At 36.6% G+C, this 16,785-nt stretch overlaps 1 protein-coding gene across 10 annotated transcripts in view; it reads left to right on the forward strand.

Annotated features, from left to right (window-relative positions):
* The window catches only part of ATP2B1 (ATPase plasma membrane Ca2+ transporting 1), a 108,850-nt gene extending 92,462 nt beyond the window's left edge, over window positions 1-16,388 (forward strand). For 3 of the 10 annotated variants that reach the window (XM_040980943.1, XM_040980966.1, XM_040980952.1), the window contains 7 exons: window positions 471-662; window positions 868-1,081; window positions 1,557-1,768; window positions 3,810-3,917; window positions 5,656-5,838; window positions 6,216-6,367; window positions 12,802-16,388. In XM_040980943.1, coding sequence (XP_040836877.1) covers window positions 471-662; window positions 868-1,081; window positions 1,557-1,768; window positions 3,810-3,917; window positions 5,656-5,838; window positions 6,216-6,367; window positions 12,802-12,814 — 1,074 coding nt within the window. In that variant the 3' untranslated portion in view covers window positions 12,815-16,388. Of the gene's footprint in view, window positions 1-470; window positions 663-867; window positions 1,082-1,556; window positions 1,769-3,809; window positions 3,918-5,655; window positions 5,839-6,215; window positions 6,370-12,801 lie in introns of all 10 variants that reach the window. The other 7 variants (XM_040980931.1, XM_040980932.1, XM_040980973.1 and 4 more) reach the window with 4 other exon arrangements.
* The last annotated feature ends 397 nt before the right edge of the window (window positions 16,389-16,785 follow it).

A 16,785-nucleotide genomic window follows, 5' to 3' on the forward strand; every position in this document is an offset into this window, starting at 1 on the left:
CCAGGGGTTCCTAGTGTTGCTAGGACCCCAGCCTTGAAGGAGAGTTGTACAGTGCAAGAAAGACTACTTCTGTGTGCTGCCGCTCCTTGGCTCATGTTGGCTCTCTTGAGTCTGCTGAGTTCCTTTCAGCTACTGTGGTTTCCTTGCAGAATTTTCTTTCCTTTATTTTTGAGAGTGGCCATTGTTAAATATTCCTTTTCCTGTGACCTTTGAAAGGAATTTATGTAAAATCTTTGTTCATTCCTCTTTTTTTTTTTAACTTGAAGTTTGTTTTCGGTACTTCATTCTTTATATTTGATTTTTGCTACTTCAGCATTTAAAATAAGTATGCTACTTTGTTTTAACATAAATTTGAATCTGTATGTTTGAAGTCTAGTGGGAAACTTTTTACTTATGGTATATTATCCTTTTGAATACTTGAAAGTTTTACTTTAAGCATTCGGTCTAATTCTTGGAATTTCTTTTCGCAGGGTATTGCCGGCACGGATGTAGCTAAAGAAGCATCTGATATTATCCTCACAGATGACAACTTTACTAGCATTGTGAAAGCAGTCATGTGGGGAAGAAATGTCTATGACAGCATCTCCAAGTTCCTTCAGTTCCAGCTTACTGTGAATGTAGTGGCGGTCATTGTGGCTTTCACAGGCGCTTGTATTACTCAAGTAGGTGGCAATTTGCTTTTTAAAACTCGTTTATAGTAGAAATGCATCAGAACTGCCTTATATGATGAAATTTAATGTTTTAGATTAATTCATATAAACTGAACTCCTGTTCTGTCCCTGAAGTGTTTAAACCTTGAAGGCCTCCTGAGAATTGCTAAGTGCCTGAATAGCTATGAATGTCTATTAGGAAACATGTCTTTTCTAGGATTCGCCACTTAAGGCTGTACAGATGCTCTGGGTAAACCTCATAATGGATACGCTAGCTTCCCTGGCTCTGGCAACGGAACCACCCACTGAGTCTCTCCTGCTTCGGAAACCTTATGGTAGAAATAAGCCTCTCATCTCACGCACAATGATGAAGAATATCTTGGGTCATGCGTTCTATCAACTGGTAGTGGTCTTTACACTCTTATTTGCTGGTAAGAAATCAGTGTCTGATAAAGCTTCGGTATCTCTTCTGAGCTGTTCTTTTCCAAGATGTTTTTATACAAAATTGTTAAGACCCTGTGTTTGGTTACTGATTTCCCACTTTCTTTCCTTTTCCTTTCTGTATAATTTGTGACTTTGGGGAGGCATTGTGAGATGGACAGGGGGGAGAAATGAAGAGTTGATTCCTTACCCAGGCTCACCCACAAATTTGGATATGTAATCTTGAGTAAATTGCCATAGTTAGGAGGAGGGTTTTAGTTTTCCCTTTTATTTAAACAAGGCAGTTGTGTTAGATAATCCCAGGTTCCTGCCACTTTTATTATTATTATTATTATTATTATTATTATTATTATTATTATTTCATGCCAGATCAATTGGAGAATCTGGCAAACTTTTATTATTGAATACTTGAAATACTGTTGCTTTGTGTGGTAATTACAAAATAGTAATATTTTATTCTTGCAGGAGAAAAGTTTTTTGATATTGATAGTGGAAGAAATGCACCTTTGCATGCTCCTCCTTCGGAACATTATACAATTGTTTTTAATACCTTTGTGTTGATGCAACTTTTCAATGAGATAAATGCCCGCAAAATTCATGGTGAAAGGAATGTATTTGAAGGAATCTTTAATAATGCCATCTTCTGCACTATTGTTTTAGGCACTTTTGTGGTACAGGTGGGTAACTGGAAAAAGTAGTTTCAAATTTAAATATAACATGGCCTTTCCAGAAATTACTTGACAGTTGGGAAGGTGCTTGGGGGGCGGGGGTGGGAACAGCCAGTCTGGGAGGTTTCTCTATTTGATGATATATTTGTAGTTTCATGTTGATCTAAGATCCTGTTTAATGACTACTCGATCTCTGGTTTATTTAGAAGAAACTGAAGCCACATCTGAATAGATCATTTTATTTCTTTCAACTCTAAAATTCAAAGGTTCTTAGTTTTTGTGAAGCTAAATAAGGATATTACAAAGCTTATTAAATGATTGATACAATAGCTAAGTAGCTGCCAAAATTTGCAAATTTTAAAACTTACATTCCTTACAATATGAAAAAGGATAGAGCTTAAATTAAAAAAAAAAGTATGAATAATATAGACTTGTATTTTCATGGTTTACAAAAAAGCATTAATTCGGTTTTACACCTCTGTTTAAGTTCATTGCTGATTGCCAATCAGTTTTGTTCTGGTTGAAGGTTCTGATTGAATGACTGAGTGCTAGCTTGAGAACTGGCTGCTATGCTTCTAATCTAGCTTCCTGCTAATGTTTCTGAGAAAAGTAGTAGAAGATGGCCCCAATGCCTGGGTTCCTTCTGTTCACCTGGAGGCAAAGAATTACTGGCTCCTAGTGTTGGCCTGGCCCAGAGCTGGCTGTTAAAACAGGATGTAGAGTAAAAAACAGCTGCAAGATTCTGCTCCCTTTGTTGTCTTTCCCTCCTTTCTCTTTTCACCTTGCTCTCTCTCTGTTGCTCTTCCTTTTAAGTGAATAAATAAGCATCTCTTAAAAATTGAGATAAATGTACAACACTCTTGACTTTACAGTGGCATTTGCTGAGCTGTAGTTAGTTTGGAAAAATAAGGTATGACAGTCTGTTGCAGAATAGGATTACTATAAATGATAATTGTATGTTTCGGGAGCATTAGGCAGGATTTTTATGTTTTTATCCCAAAGATGATAAATGATTATGGAGACAGAAATTAACACTGATTTCAACATTATGTTTATCAAAGTATCACTTGTTATCCCATAAATGTGTGGGGTTTTTTTTTAAATTTATTTTTATTGCAAAGTCAGATATATATAGAGAGAGAGAGAAGGAGAGAAGGAGAAGATCTTCCATCCAGTGATTCACTCCCCAAGTGACCACAATGTCCAGTACTGAGCCAATCCAAAGCCAGGAGCCCAGAGCCTCTTCTGGTCTGCCATGTGGGTACAGGGTCCCACAGCTTTGGGCTGTCCTCTACTGCTTTCCCAGGCCTCAAGCAGGGAGCTGGATTGAAAGTGGGGCTGCCAGGATTAGAACTGGTGCCTATATGGAATCCTGGTGCATGCAAGGCAGGGACTTTAGCCGCTAAACTAGTATGCTGGGCCCTTGGCAGCTATTTATATCAAAGACTTGTTCAGCTCAGAATAGAGTGGTCATTCTCAACATTTCCTTGTGTAGCTTAGTGTCTTTGGGTATAAGTGAAACATAAGACCTGAGTTATGCCCTTTTAGTCCTTATGAGGAGAAGTGAGTATGAGAGCATGCCAACCAACCTAGCCTATATTGCATAAAACTTTGCAAGTTGCTCTTCTCTTACAGCCCATTCATAGCTATCTTAATGCCTAAATGTTAGATAGGAGTAAACAGCCATTAGAAAGAAGACTCGATTTCTGTCCACTATTCCATAAACTATGGTCTTTTTCATGAAACTGTACTGCCATTTGTGAAAGGCATAAATGATTGAGAGAATTATATTAAATGATAATTTAAAATATAGATACATGGTATCATATTTAAAACAGCATAGTTTTTTTATAAGCACAATTAAAGCTTGAAATGTTTATTTTACAACTTGATGCAGATATCTTTATTTCAATTGTGTATTGTGTTTCACTGGAATGGTGCTTATTCAGCTTGAGTTTGAGGGACATAAATTTGGGTATTTTTTAATTTAAGTGCTTGAATTTTGAAGATTTAAGGGCTTAAATAAATTTATTCTTGATTATTCCTCTAGATAATAATTGTGCAGTTTGGTGGAAAACCTTTCAGTTGTTCAGAACTTTCAATAGAACAGTGGCTATGGTCAATATTCCTAGGAATGGGAACGTTACTCTGGGGCCAGGTAAAACATCTCAGTTTTTGTTAAAACCTAAAATGATTTTTTTTTTAAGAAAAAAAATCTGGTGTGTACTTTGTTTAAGTGGTTTTGATACTTGATTCTAAATTGTTACCATTTGGTCAAGAAGGAAATTTAGGATACGATTTTTTGTTAAACGTGAAATTTGTTCTAGTATGCTCCTGCTTGTTATGAGGCCTTTGGAAAAAAGTACTGTTTTACTCTATTAAATAGTTCTTAACTTTTTTTTAGTACAAGTTTTATAGCAGTCATTAAAGATGTATCTATAATGTGTTAGGAAACTAATAGCTCTATTTTTATTTTGTGACCTGTATTTGCATTTTCAGGATAAAATCTTTATAACAGTATAAAAATGACATACATATTTATTTCCCTGTTTTGCTGTATAATCTATGATCAGATATAACATAGGAAAAGATCTTGTTTGATTTAGCAAATGTTTTCATAAATGTAATGCTATCTGAAAAAGCAGATTATGTAGACTGAACTGTATATAAAATGCAGTGCCTAAAAAGCGAGATATACCTCTTCTTTGCTGTAATCCGTCTTTGCCACTGTACGTCATTTTTTAAAGGGAAGTAAGTGGTGATGGCATGTGCAGTGTTTGTGTTGTGCATGTCACCACTACTGTAAGAATATATACTAACATTTTCATTAAGGAATGTGAACATGTTATGAAGTACAGCTTAATGTGAACCAGTTTATTGTCATTCTGCAAAGCACTTAAACCAAACTTCCAGGTTTTACTTTTTTTTTAATCTTAATTTTATGCCTTTTTTACTCACATTTTTTTCTGAATTTTTCTTCCTACTCAATTGAAGACCTCTCTAATAGAGGTCTTTTTAATAGGATCTGTACTGGGCCCATATTTCTTTTTTGATTATCCTTTTACATACCTGTTAATGTTCCTGATAGAACACAACCTCCGAAACATATTACTCATTTCAGGAAGAGGAAATGCACTACAGCGTACAGATCCAGTGTGGTGTGTTGATCATAGAAGGATTACTTGATTTGGTGGCCAGCAAAACAGGTTTTACTTACTCCGTATGGAGATTTTTTTTTTTACACCTCTCTGAATTGTGATTGGACTACAAGTGTTCCGTGCAGTTTTTCTCAGACAATGAGCTGGTTTTCCCCTAATAAATGGCTTTCCTTAGGGGATGGCTGTTAACACTAACATATAATTTATTGATTTTTTTTTTACCCTTAATTTTTGGGGGTTTATGTTGCTATTAGATGTTACTCAGTTTTAAAACTTTTATTTTTAAATGTAGTAAAATTATTCTAAAGATAAAGTAGAATTTATTTAGTCTTCATGCTTTTTCCTAATTGAATTTTTACAGCACTAACAAAATACAAAATTGTTCTGCAGTTCAGTGGTTCCACTTGCCATTTTCACGTATTTGAAGTAGAATTTGTATAAATATGTTTATCAAAACATAGTTGCATTTATTGCCTTGGGTGTTCTAACTAAAATGAAATTATAATCAAATTAATTTCTATCCAGGGAAACTGCCTACCCCTACAACTTGAATCTTGTGTAGCTAAAAGAATATTTTTTATCTTGAGAGAGAAATTGAGAAAGATTTCACAGTTTCCTTGACAAATAAAGGTAGTTGGATATGTTCACAGCTTTTAATACCATCAGTATAAAATAAAAGTTGGTCAGTTTAATCACGTAGTATGATTTGTCTCTTAAGTTCTTTCCCCTGTGTTGTAGCTTATTTCAACAATTCCTACTAGCCGTTTAAAGTTCCTAAAAGAGGCTGGTCATGGAACACAGAAGGAAGAAATACCCGAGGAAGAATTAGCAGAAGATGTGGAAGAAATTGATCATGCTGAAAGAGAGTTGCGGCGTGGCCAGATCTTGTGGTTTAGAGGTCTGAACAGAATTCAGACACAGGTATGGGCCTGGTAAACAGGTAGGAGAAAGCATGGGCAAAGGGCTTTTTGGCCTGGGAGGTGGTTTGTGTGTGATCCTTAACTTCCTTTCTAGCCTCCCCAACCCATAAAATTTATTCTTTTTGGAAAATAGTACTGATGTCTGGAATGAATGAAGCTTTTAACTTATTATGAAAGAATGTGCTATATGCCCTAAGCTCTTTTTTTTTCCTAGCTACCCCTACCCCACCATCTCAAAAATCCTATTTATCTGCTGTATAGAAAGTGCCTTTTTCTTTACTTTTTATATGTTGGTAGATGGAATGGTCCTTTCTCTTGTTCTCTCTCTCCTCTCTCTCTCTTGCTGAGCAAGCTGTCACAATCTCTGATTCCTTGCAGATGGATGTAGTGAATGCTTTCCAGAGTGGAAGTTCCATTCAGGGGGCTCTAAGGCGGCAACCCTCCATCGCCAGCCAGCATCATGATGTAACAAATATTTCTACCCCTACACATGTAGTGTTTTCCTCTTCTACTGCTTCTACTACTGTGGGGTGTGAGTGTGTGTTCCTAAGTGCATGAAATTAACATTTCCTACTTCACACACCTAACGTTTCTCATTTTCTCCTTAATGTTTAAATTCATTGTTCAGGCTTTTCATAAAGCTTTCTTTTCGTAAAGTGGATTGAGATCTCAAAGTGTTGTCGTTGTTGTTTGTTTTATTTCTTAGAGGGTTAGAGAACAGGTGGAACAATTGCAAGCAAAGATTAAATATGAAATCTGTGAACTTGTTTCTCTACTAAACTCTTCTAGTTAATATGGGGAATAAATTGTAGCTTAGAGTTTTTGAAACTACTATAAATTTTTGAGTATATGCCTTTAATATGTTTATATTGCATGATTCCTGAAGCGTATGATTTGCAACTAAGCTAACAGACCCAGGAAGTTCCACTTTTAAAGATAAAGTTAATTTAGCATTTGATTTCTTACCTTGTCCAGTTTGGAAAGTTAAGTTTTAAGAAAAGTACTCAGTATGCGTAGCCGGTTGGCTTGCTGTTTTGATGTGAACTTGCTTTGCTTTGTTTTGTTTCTGGTGTTTAGTTGTTTGGGTCTTCTGGAGGGTCCCCAGATAAACTTAAATTCTGTTGTATATGAAACTCTGTCTTAAACATTTGTATGCAGTTTAACTTAAAATTGCATCATTGGGAAGAAATGTTCTTAGTTTTAAAGTAGGAAAAATGTATTGGTTACTGAACTGTGAAAGCTATAGTTCCCATGAGTTAACTGGATTAATTCATTTCAGGTTTTTAGTAAATGGCACACTCCATAAACTCCTTATCAATAATTAAGGTCGTTTTAATTCCTGAAACACATAAGGTTACCCTTGCATTGGACCTATCTTTTCCAGTTGATCTGAAGCTATTTAAGCACTGGAAAAGCCTTTTAGGGTAGAGAAAGAGCAGATGAAGGGAGAAAATAGTGCAGATTGCTATTCAGTGCCTTTTTTTTTTTTTACTGTCTAATCCATTTTTATTTGGTATGTGTAACATAGTTATGAAACATGCAGAACAGAAATTCTCCCCGTTTGATAGGCTTGAAAAATGACTTGGAATTCAAGAGACTTTTCCCTGCTAATAAGCAGATGCAACATCTTATAAAGTGAAGAGCAGACAGATGCTCAAAGGACAGACTGGTACTGCAACATTGGGATGTTAAATTTATGTGCATGCTTAGATAGGAATCTGGGTTTGAAAAAACTGCCTACTCAAATGAATGTATATGGTAAATCACCTGGCTGTCTGCCTGGTAAAATATCAATTGCATCCCTCCCTTCCTGTGTCTGTGACGCGTGTGTGTGTCTGGCTTCTGACCTCCCATCCTTGGGAGGAGGAAAGGTATATACTTTGAAGGAGTGGCAGACAGGACCATGGTGCTTGCTTTAGCAAGGTTTAAGGTGTTTACTGCTTTATTCTGTATCTGACATAAGATGATGATCAGTTCTAGTTAATGAGGATTAATGAATAAGAAGGCATTTACTGTGAGACTTGTTTACACCTTAAACTTTCTTTAAATTTGCTAATGGAGCATTGTCCAAGAGAGCCTAAGACATCAGCCAGTACACAGAATTAGAGGCTTAATATGCTCAATGAAAGGTTTAATTTCCTTGCAGTTGTTACTGCGCTAAATAGTCTTAGAAATAATTGTATTCCATTTATGTGCCTCTTACTTGGAATCCTTGCTTTACTAAATAAATGAACAATAACCCAGTTCCATTTTGTCAGATACTAAACTGGAAATATCTTTGAAAATATCATCTTTTTTCCTTCATTTATTAGTCAGTTCTTAAGTTTCCTACAGAAAAAAAAAGTTTAGTTTCTCTGTTCTTACAAAGTACTATTCTAATATGTCTTCCCTTTTAGATTTCATTAGCTAAGTAGGTAACTAAGCCTCCCTGGGAAGGAGAAATGGAAAGAAAATTTGTCCTTCCAGGCAGACTGCAGCTTATGCCCCAATCTGAAAATCTGTCCTTTTGACCAAGGTTGGTTTTTTGTTTTTTTTTTTTGTTTTTTTTTTTTTGAGATATATTTTTATTGGAAAGGTAGGTTTACAGAGAGAAGAAAATACATAAAGAAATGATCTTCTGGGCCAGGCACAATAGCCTGGTGGCTAAATCCTCACCTTGCATGCCCAGGATTCCATGTGGGCACTGGTTTGTGTTCCAACTGTTCCACTTCGCATCCAGAACCCTGCTTATGGCCTGGGAAAGCAGTGGAGATGGCCCCAAACCTTTAGAATTTGCACCCACTTGGGAGACCCGGAAGAAGCTCCTGGCTCTCAGATTAACTCAGCCCCAGCTTTTACATCTACCTGAGGGTGGACTGTCTCCTCTCTATAAATCTGCCTTTACAATATAAATAAGAGAGATGATCTTCCATCCACTGCTTCATACCCCAAATATTCACAACAGCTGGAGCTAAACCAATCCAAATCCAAGAGGCAGGAATCCCTTCTGGGTCTCCCAAGCAGATACAGGATCCCAAGGCTTTGGGTCATCCTCTACTACTTTCCCAGGCTGCAGGCAGGGAGTAAGATGGTTAAGTGGAGCATCTGGGACATGAACCTGCACCCCTATGGGATGCCAGTGCTTGGAGGTGGGAGATTAACTAGTGGAGCTGTCACACCAGCCCCTTGCCCAAGCTTTAATGTTTATTGGGAAATGCTGTGTTTATTCATTTAAGTGTTATATGCCATATTTTTTCCACTCTGAGGACAGAGTTAAGTTCATTGCTCCAGTAGCTCACACAATTAAGAAATAAATTTATTTTGAAGAATATTAAAGGATGTAGATAGTGGCTGCTGCACTGCTCAACAGGCTAATCCTTCACCTTGCAGTGGTGGCATACCATATTTAGTCCAGGCTGCTCCACTTCCACCCCTGCTCCCTACTTATATCCTGGGAAGGCAGCAGAAGATAGCTCAAGTTCTTGGAGTCCTGCACTCTTGTAGGAAACACAGAAGAAGCCTGGATTCCAGCTGCTTGGCTCCAGCCAGTGTAACCATTTGGGGCGGGCCGGGGGTGGGTGGTGAGTCAGTGGGTGGAAGATTCTCTCTCTCTCTCTCTCTCTCTGCTCTGTAAATCTGCCTTTGAAAGGAGAGATGCATAGGATGAAGTATAGAAGTAAGGATATGGAACTCCCATTGCTTCGTGCAGTACTTTTTCTATTTTCCTTCTGAACAACTATTTTTTCGTGAAGGAACTGCTGAAATTTTCTTCATTTTAGTGGATGGTTTTGTGCATAATAGGTCTCAGTGTTATAAGGAATTAAAAGTTAGATCGGGCCTGGCGCTGTGGCCAGGTAGCTAAAGTGCTTGCCTTAAATATGCCAGGATCCCATATGGGCGACAGTTCTAATCCCTGCAGCTCCGCGTCCCATCCAGCTCCCTGCTTGCATCCTGGAAAAGCAGTCAGGGACAGACCAAAGCCTTGGGACCCTACACCTACATGGGAGACCCAGAAGAAGCTACTGGCTCCTGGCTTCGGGTGCCGTTGCGCTCACTTGGGGAGTGAATCATCGGTGGGATGATCCTCCTCTCTGTCTCTCCTCCTCTCTCTATATCTGACTTTGCAATAAAGATAAATAAATCTTTTTTTAAAAGTTAGATAATAGGTCTGGATTGTTAAAAAAAATAAGTACAATTTTTTCTGGTGCTTCTTATTAAATGTGAATTCTTTTGGCACGCTTACCTGAAGTGTAGTGTTCATATTCTCTTTTGTTTTTTGTACTTCGAGAATTTTACCCATACACTGTCAGAGTTCACAACAAATACACACCAGTTCATTATTGTGCCTTGAATCAAAAACTTTGCTATTGTCATTGTCTGTAAGTAGAAGCTAAAATCTATAGATTTTATTGTTTGTATCTAATTTAAAGACTCTTCTTTAAAATGTATGTTGCTTGGGAGCATTGTAGGCTGCCCCTTTGCCTGTGGTTTTTAGCAACTAACCATGGTCATGTACTTATGTAGAAAGGCAGAGGAAAGAAGTGGTAACTTCGGTCTCACCAGATGTGTTCTGGTGCAGTTAGCCATGAAGTAAAATCTGTCTCTCTGTCTGACCTCCAAGGAATGTAGAGTCGGGAGTCCAACCTCCTGGGTTCGATGACACTTACTGTCCCTCCATCTCCTCAGTTGCCTGGTTTTGTCATGTATGAAGTGGTTAGAATTAAGATTCTAGTCCTTACAGTAAAGTTTCAGATGAAAGAATATCTAGCCAAAGTTGAAGTTTTAGTAAGCGAAAAGCTTGTTACCTGATTTCCCAACTCAAGTTTGTTTGTGTATGTATGTGCATGCATAAAACACACAGACCTGCTGCTCTGGCTGCGTGTTTGCTTTCCCCCTCCTGCAGCTCTGCTGGTTCCCACACCTCCAGCAGAAGCCTTTAGCTTCCTTCTGAACTCTAAATATCTTTCAAATATAATGTGTGAAGAAAATGGATGTGTTTGACTTTTCACCATTCCCTTCTCTACTAGGGCTGGTTGAAAAAAAAAAAAAAAGCTTCAGGATCAACCTGAGCAGCTTCCATCCATTTGACTGCCTGATACTCCCATTTATACTCATTTCATACCTTTCTCTACTGACCGTTATCAAAGCAGTTATCTTTCTGTTTTTAAAGTATGAGATAGTCTGCATACTTGCTAAATGTTCACATATATTAAATACAATATTCCAGGCTTCATAATACAGCACTAGGGATAATTTGCTAATGTCCCATGTCTAAGATCTTACTAAAGGGATAGAAAGGGGTAAGAAATAGTTGAAGTGATAGTAGTTGGATCCCTGGGACCACAGAAGAAGCCAGGATTGAGTTTCCAGCTTCTGGCTTCAGCCTAGCACAGGTGTGGCCTTTGCAGGCGTTTTTGGAGACTCAACCAGCTCCTCTTCCAATGGGGGGAAAAAATGTTCACTTTCAGGCCCTGCTGAATCAGAATGCACATTTTTGACACAATCCCAAGTTACTTCATTTGCCCATTAGTGTCTGGGTGGTGCCAGTATTGACGCCTGAGCCAGCACTGCTCTAAAACTGCAAGGTTCTCATTTAATCTCCCAAGACAGTACAGTAAAGAAGATCATATTGCCATTTTCTCATTTTATGTTCGAGGAACCTTTGTTTAACCAGGATTTCTCTGTCTGTAAGGGGTGCAGTCAGAATTCTCTCAGGTGTTTTAACTCTGTCTACTTTAACTGCTGTATTGACCATATAAAGGCCTGAATGACTGTGGACTAACACAGGACTTAGTAAATGAGAGAAGATACTTTTGGGGGGGGAGGTGAAGTTATAAGCAAAAGTGGGCACATAGCCCTGTATTTCATGTTTGAAAAACATACTTTTAGATGACCATCTGCTCTAATTTATCAATTTATTCAACATTATTTGTTTGATGATTTTAGTTGCCACACCTTTTTTTCGAGAATGTGAAAGTGCTAGCCCTAAACAAGATTAAATGATGTCTTTATTATTAAATAAAGTGCATTTGAACCTTAACAAAAACCCATTTTTAATTGATCCATAGTAAGTAATCAGCTATTATTATTTTTTTTTCTGGGTATAATTGAATTAGTGGGACCTGATCTCTTTGACCAATAATGTAGAGTTTGATGGTCCACTAAGCTTTGACTCATACAGCAGACTTCCAAGAATATGGAGTGAAATTTTTAGAAAACTTTAAAACATTGTTCTCTTTATAGAGAAATGTTTCATAATAGAATCCTAGAAAATGCCTTTGGTTTAGTTTTTGTCTGTTTCCCAACAGTTACAGACTACAGTAATTAATTTGTTTTAATATATCATATAGGGAAAAAAAACACTAACACTTCATAGATAAATGGCATATACTCAAATTTTTATAGCTGTTTAATGGCATTTTATAGATATTAATTTGGGTTTTGTCTTTAGTTTTTAAGGGACTAGCGGGTAGATGTGAGTTCATTGTGGCACTTGGCTTATATTTGCTTGGCTTTTTCATAGTCGGTGATACCCTAATTCCTAGCATGATGAAACAATAACCCTTTGTGCTTGACTTTGTTATCTTATTTGAAATGTTTTCAAAATGCATTCTTTTTAATTTAAAAAATTCAACTAAGCTTGTGTATGGTTTTTTGTTTTGTTTTGTTTGCTTTTGTTTGGTTTTGTTTTCTTAGGGAAAAAATCCCATAAAATGGCTATCAAATATTTAGCCAGTGACAATGAGGTTTTCTAGTATTATTTTGAATTCTAATACCTCTTAAATCATAGAGTATGTGGTCTTGTTGTTCTGTAGTGTCCTACTAAAATATTCATTTTTTTACAGTGTATTGCAAGTTCCACTGCATTACATGCAAATATGATTCACTCATACCTAGCTGTTTGTGGATTCAGACTCATAAATGAACCATTTATGTGTTATGTTAATGGTGTACTGACATCCTTTTGTGTTTTCTGATATTACAGATTCGAGTGGTGAATGCATTTCGTAGTTCTTTATATGAAGGGTTAGAAAAACCAGAATCAAGAAGTTCAATTCACAACTTTATGACACATCCTGAGTTTAGGATAGAAGATTCAGAGCCTCATATCCCCCTTATTGATGATACCGATGCTGAAGATGATGCTCCTACAAAACGTAACTCCAGTCCTCCGCCCTCTCCCAACAAAAATAACAATGCTGTTGACAGCGGAATTCACCTTACAATAGAAATGAACAAGTCTGCTACCTCTTCATCCCCAGGAAGCCCACTACATAGTTTGGAAACATCACTCTGATTGTAAGCTGAATGTTAACACACTAGCTGCATTGTAAAGAAACAAATTGAAACTGGGTCTTTTCACATTATTGTGACGGACAAGATGGCGTTCTTGTCCTAGGACTTCAACAGAAGACACACTTGTACGAATGTAGATTTATTTTTTTAAAAAACAAAAAAGCAAAGCTTTCTGCCAGACTGAGGGTGCTTTTTGGGGGGTGGGAGAAATGAACTGACAGATAAACAGTAACTCAGCGTAAGAGACCCGTGGATCACCAGTAGTACCCAAGAATGGTCCTGAAGAGTGGACTGAGCAGAGCTGTAGTCTCAGTCCTTGATGGGAGGGGGAGGAGTAAAGCTGGGCAAGACAAAGAGCCCGGGATCATTGAATTGATATTTTAATTTCTGCTCTTGGCTGTTAATAATTTGGATTATTTATGTTTATAAATGATACAGATCTGTTTACAAGGTTTGTAGATACTTTCTGTTCCTGTTCATAGATGGGAAGCTTCCTTATAACTGATGCAGAGAAAAATTAGTCCTTCAAATACTGCTGTATTTTCAGGAAAAAAAAGGGGTGTTTCTATTGAAACTGTACTAAATTTTTGCCTACAATTTACCTTGTTAAATATTGTAGATAAATTGCTAATACTAATAGCCAAATAGATAACACTAATGCTTTGTTTAAAAAAAAAACAAACAAAAAAACCAAAAGAAACAAAAAAATATGAGCAGTGGTGTTCTAATGAAGTTATGGCATCTGTCCTAATTAGTTTCTTAAATACATTTACTACTTAATGGTTTTGAAACAACTGTTTAATTTTTAAAATTTTTGAAAACTTGCTAATAACCTTTTGTTCAGAATTTAGTAGATTGTTTAATGCAGGACATCAACTACATAATGAAAGATGCTTGAAATGCTTTTGTTATTTCAGGCAAATCAAATTAAATCAAACTATCAAACAACGAGAGAACCTTAGTCCTCCTTGTTTTTGTCTAAACGTGTTAGTTAGTGATGTCTTGGTGAACTGTGAGTGACCTGTGTTGATTTTTTTCTAATAAATCCTTAGAGACCTTCGCACAACATGGGGGCTGTTGGCATTTTGAAAAAGGTTAATAGGTGGAAGCAGACATGTTTTCCTTCTGTTTTCAAAACTTGTTTGTAAACATAAATAAATATGCCCTTTTATTAAATTCACAACAATCTTTTTTAAGACATTTCAGCTTCTTTACTCAGTTCTGCATATATATAGTGTATCCGCCTGTTGTTCTCTCACCGCAGCTGGAATAAATTTCAAGATGATAATAGCCCCATGAAATAATGCTTTAATTCCTTGGTGGAAGTCTAATAGCATCATATTAAGACAATTTTCCCATGTGACATATTCTTCATAGAATTTAGTTTGTCTAAAATAGTCTCACAGTTTCAAAAATTAATGACCACCATTGTCTATGAAACATCTGTTTGATTCTTAAGTGGCCAAATGACGGATTATAGAAAAAATGAGATTATACCAAAAAGGTGGAAAAGCGTCTACAACGATTGCTTTAGATGTAGAAATTAACCATATGCTGGAATGTCCATCACTAAGCCAGTTGAATTCTTTAGCTCTTCATGTCTTTCTTTTGTCTACCTTCTCTCTTTTTTGCCTCTTGTCTTTACCCTTCAGAAAGTGGCATTGTGTAAGGGTCCAGATTCCGCCATGTACACGCATCTCAGGCTGACCTGAAGTGTATGAGGACTGCTACATCTGAGAGTGCTGACCCAGCAAAGAAACATTTAGATGATGGTGCTTGATATTTTTGGTGGGTGGGGGAAATCTTTTCTCTCCATCAATCTTTTGCAGTAATCTTCTGGCAAGTCTTAGAAACACATCGGCTCTGTCAGCATTTTTAACTGTACATTATTAATTCATCAGGTATTTATAGCAAATCATACTGTAAAAAGGGGGGTAGCATGATATGCTAGAAAGCATAGTAGACCAGGAGTCTAGACCTGCTTTCTAGTCTTGGTTTTACCATTAATGTGCTGCATGATCTTGAGGAATATCATTTACACTGAATGAGGGTGGTGGACTAGACTCTATTTTGAAGAACCTTTCAACTCAAAAAATTGACCCTATCAACTGGAGAAGCCTACAAGGCATAGGGAATTGAGAAAAGGGAAATGCTTAAAAACTTTTTTTTTGTTTTGGTTATGCTTAAATATGAATGTAATTACCAAACGATTTAGAAGTGCATGTGCTTCAGAGGGTTTGTATTGAGCTTTTACAGTATTCATTTTTCAACTCAAGGCAATGGCTTTTTACACCGACTCTTAGGACATCCATGAAAGTAGTAGCAAGACATGCTTAGTGTGTAATACTCTCTTTGAGACACTGTAATTTCTACCAGAAATTTCCAGAGCATTATGTAACTAGAAAAAAAAATGCAAGCAAGCTGTTAAAGATCTCGGATCCCGTTATATAGTATGTATAGCTGAAATCAGCATCTGTAATTCAATCACGTTTTCTCTTTTATCCTCTAACCAAAAAAAAAATTGTTTAATTTTGCATCCCAAATGTTTTTAATCTTTGTATATTTTTTAAAAATCCTTTTCTCCTCATCATTGCCTTTTTTGTGGTTGTAAATAGACTTACTTGCACTTTGAAGATGAGTTACTCCTTGTCATCTTACAAATATGTGATATGGTAATTTTCATAACATGTCAGTTTTGAACCAAGAAATGGTGATTTGTTTATAAGAAAAAAAACTGGCTTCATTTCTGTGAAATTGCTCTTTGAAAATTTCTTTTTACATGTGTAAGCCAACTGAGATACCGTGATGGTGTTGATTTCTTTCAATGATGCTTACCATCTATTTTAGCCACTGAGCCTTTTATTATTTGTCTATTTGTAAAGTTTATTTGTCTTAACTCATTTAATAAATATACTGGTTATCTGTTTCTGAATGGGGACTGAACTTTTTGAATAATGAAGTTGATTTGAACATATTTTGGAATTTTTTTCTACTTGAAATTTTTAAAAGCTAATTGATGAAAATCCTGTAATGTACTTGAAATGCTGTGGTTGTATTGCAGTGAATCAGTGTTCTGATATGCATGGTCTTGCCTCTGAAATGCAAGTGGGCACATTGTCCCTACCCTCTTACCCACAGCTTTAGTCCTTGTAGCATAATAGACCATTTCTGCAATCCATGGGAGTGTACTGTTTTTGTGTTAAACCAGGCTAGTTTAACTGTTGGAGCTTATTTTTTAATTAAATAATCCAGACTTCTCAATAGCAATTATTGGAACTCTGAAAAAAATAAACTTACCCATAATTGGTTTTTATGTTACTAACATGAATTAGCAAATTTGTTGAAATACTGAGTAAACTTTAGTTATGTATACCATAGTCTTGGTTGGTATAAATTGTTGGTACATTGCTGGGTGTATTTAAGTACCATATTTATGACATGAAAAATATTTTCCATCTTGTTAAATTGGGTTTTATATATGTATCATGTGTTAGAATTGAATTTGAACTAGGTTTTCTGTCTGAAGTTCATTGAATGGGAAAGTGGAGTTTCTTTGAGCCTTTCATTGTAAGCGTTTTCCTTACTCATGCCTTTGGAGAAGTCAGGGCTTATTGCAGAGGTGTGTGTGTGTGTGTGTGTGTGTGTGTGTGTGTGTGTGTGTGTGTGTGTGTGT

Source organism: Ochotona curzoniae, unplaced genomic scaffold, assembly GCF_017591425.1.
Source record: "Ochotona curzoniae isolate NIBS_2020 unplaced genomic scaffold, NIBS_Ocur_1.0 contig_1014, whole genome shotgun sequence".
NCBI classification, from domain to species: Eukaryota; Metazoa; Chordata; class Mammalia; order Lagomorpha; family Ochotonidae; genus Ochotona; species Ochotona curzoniae.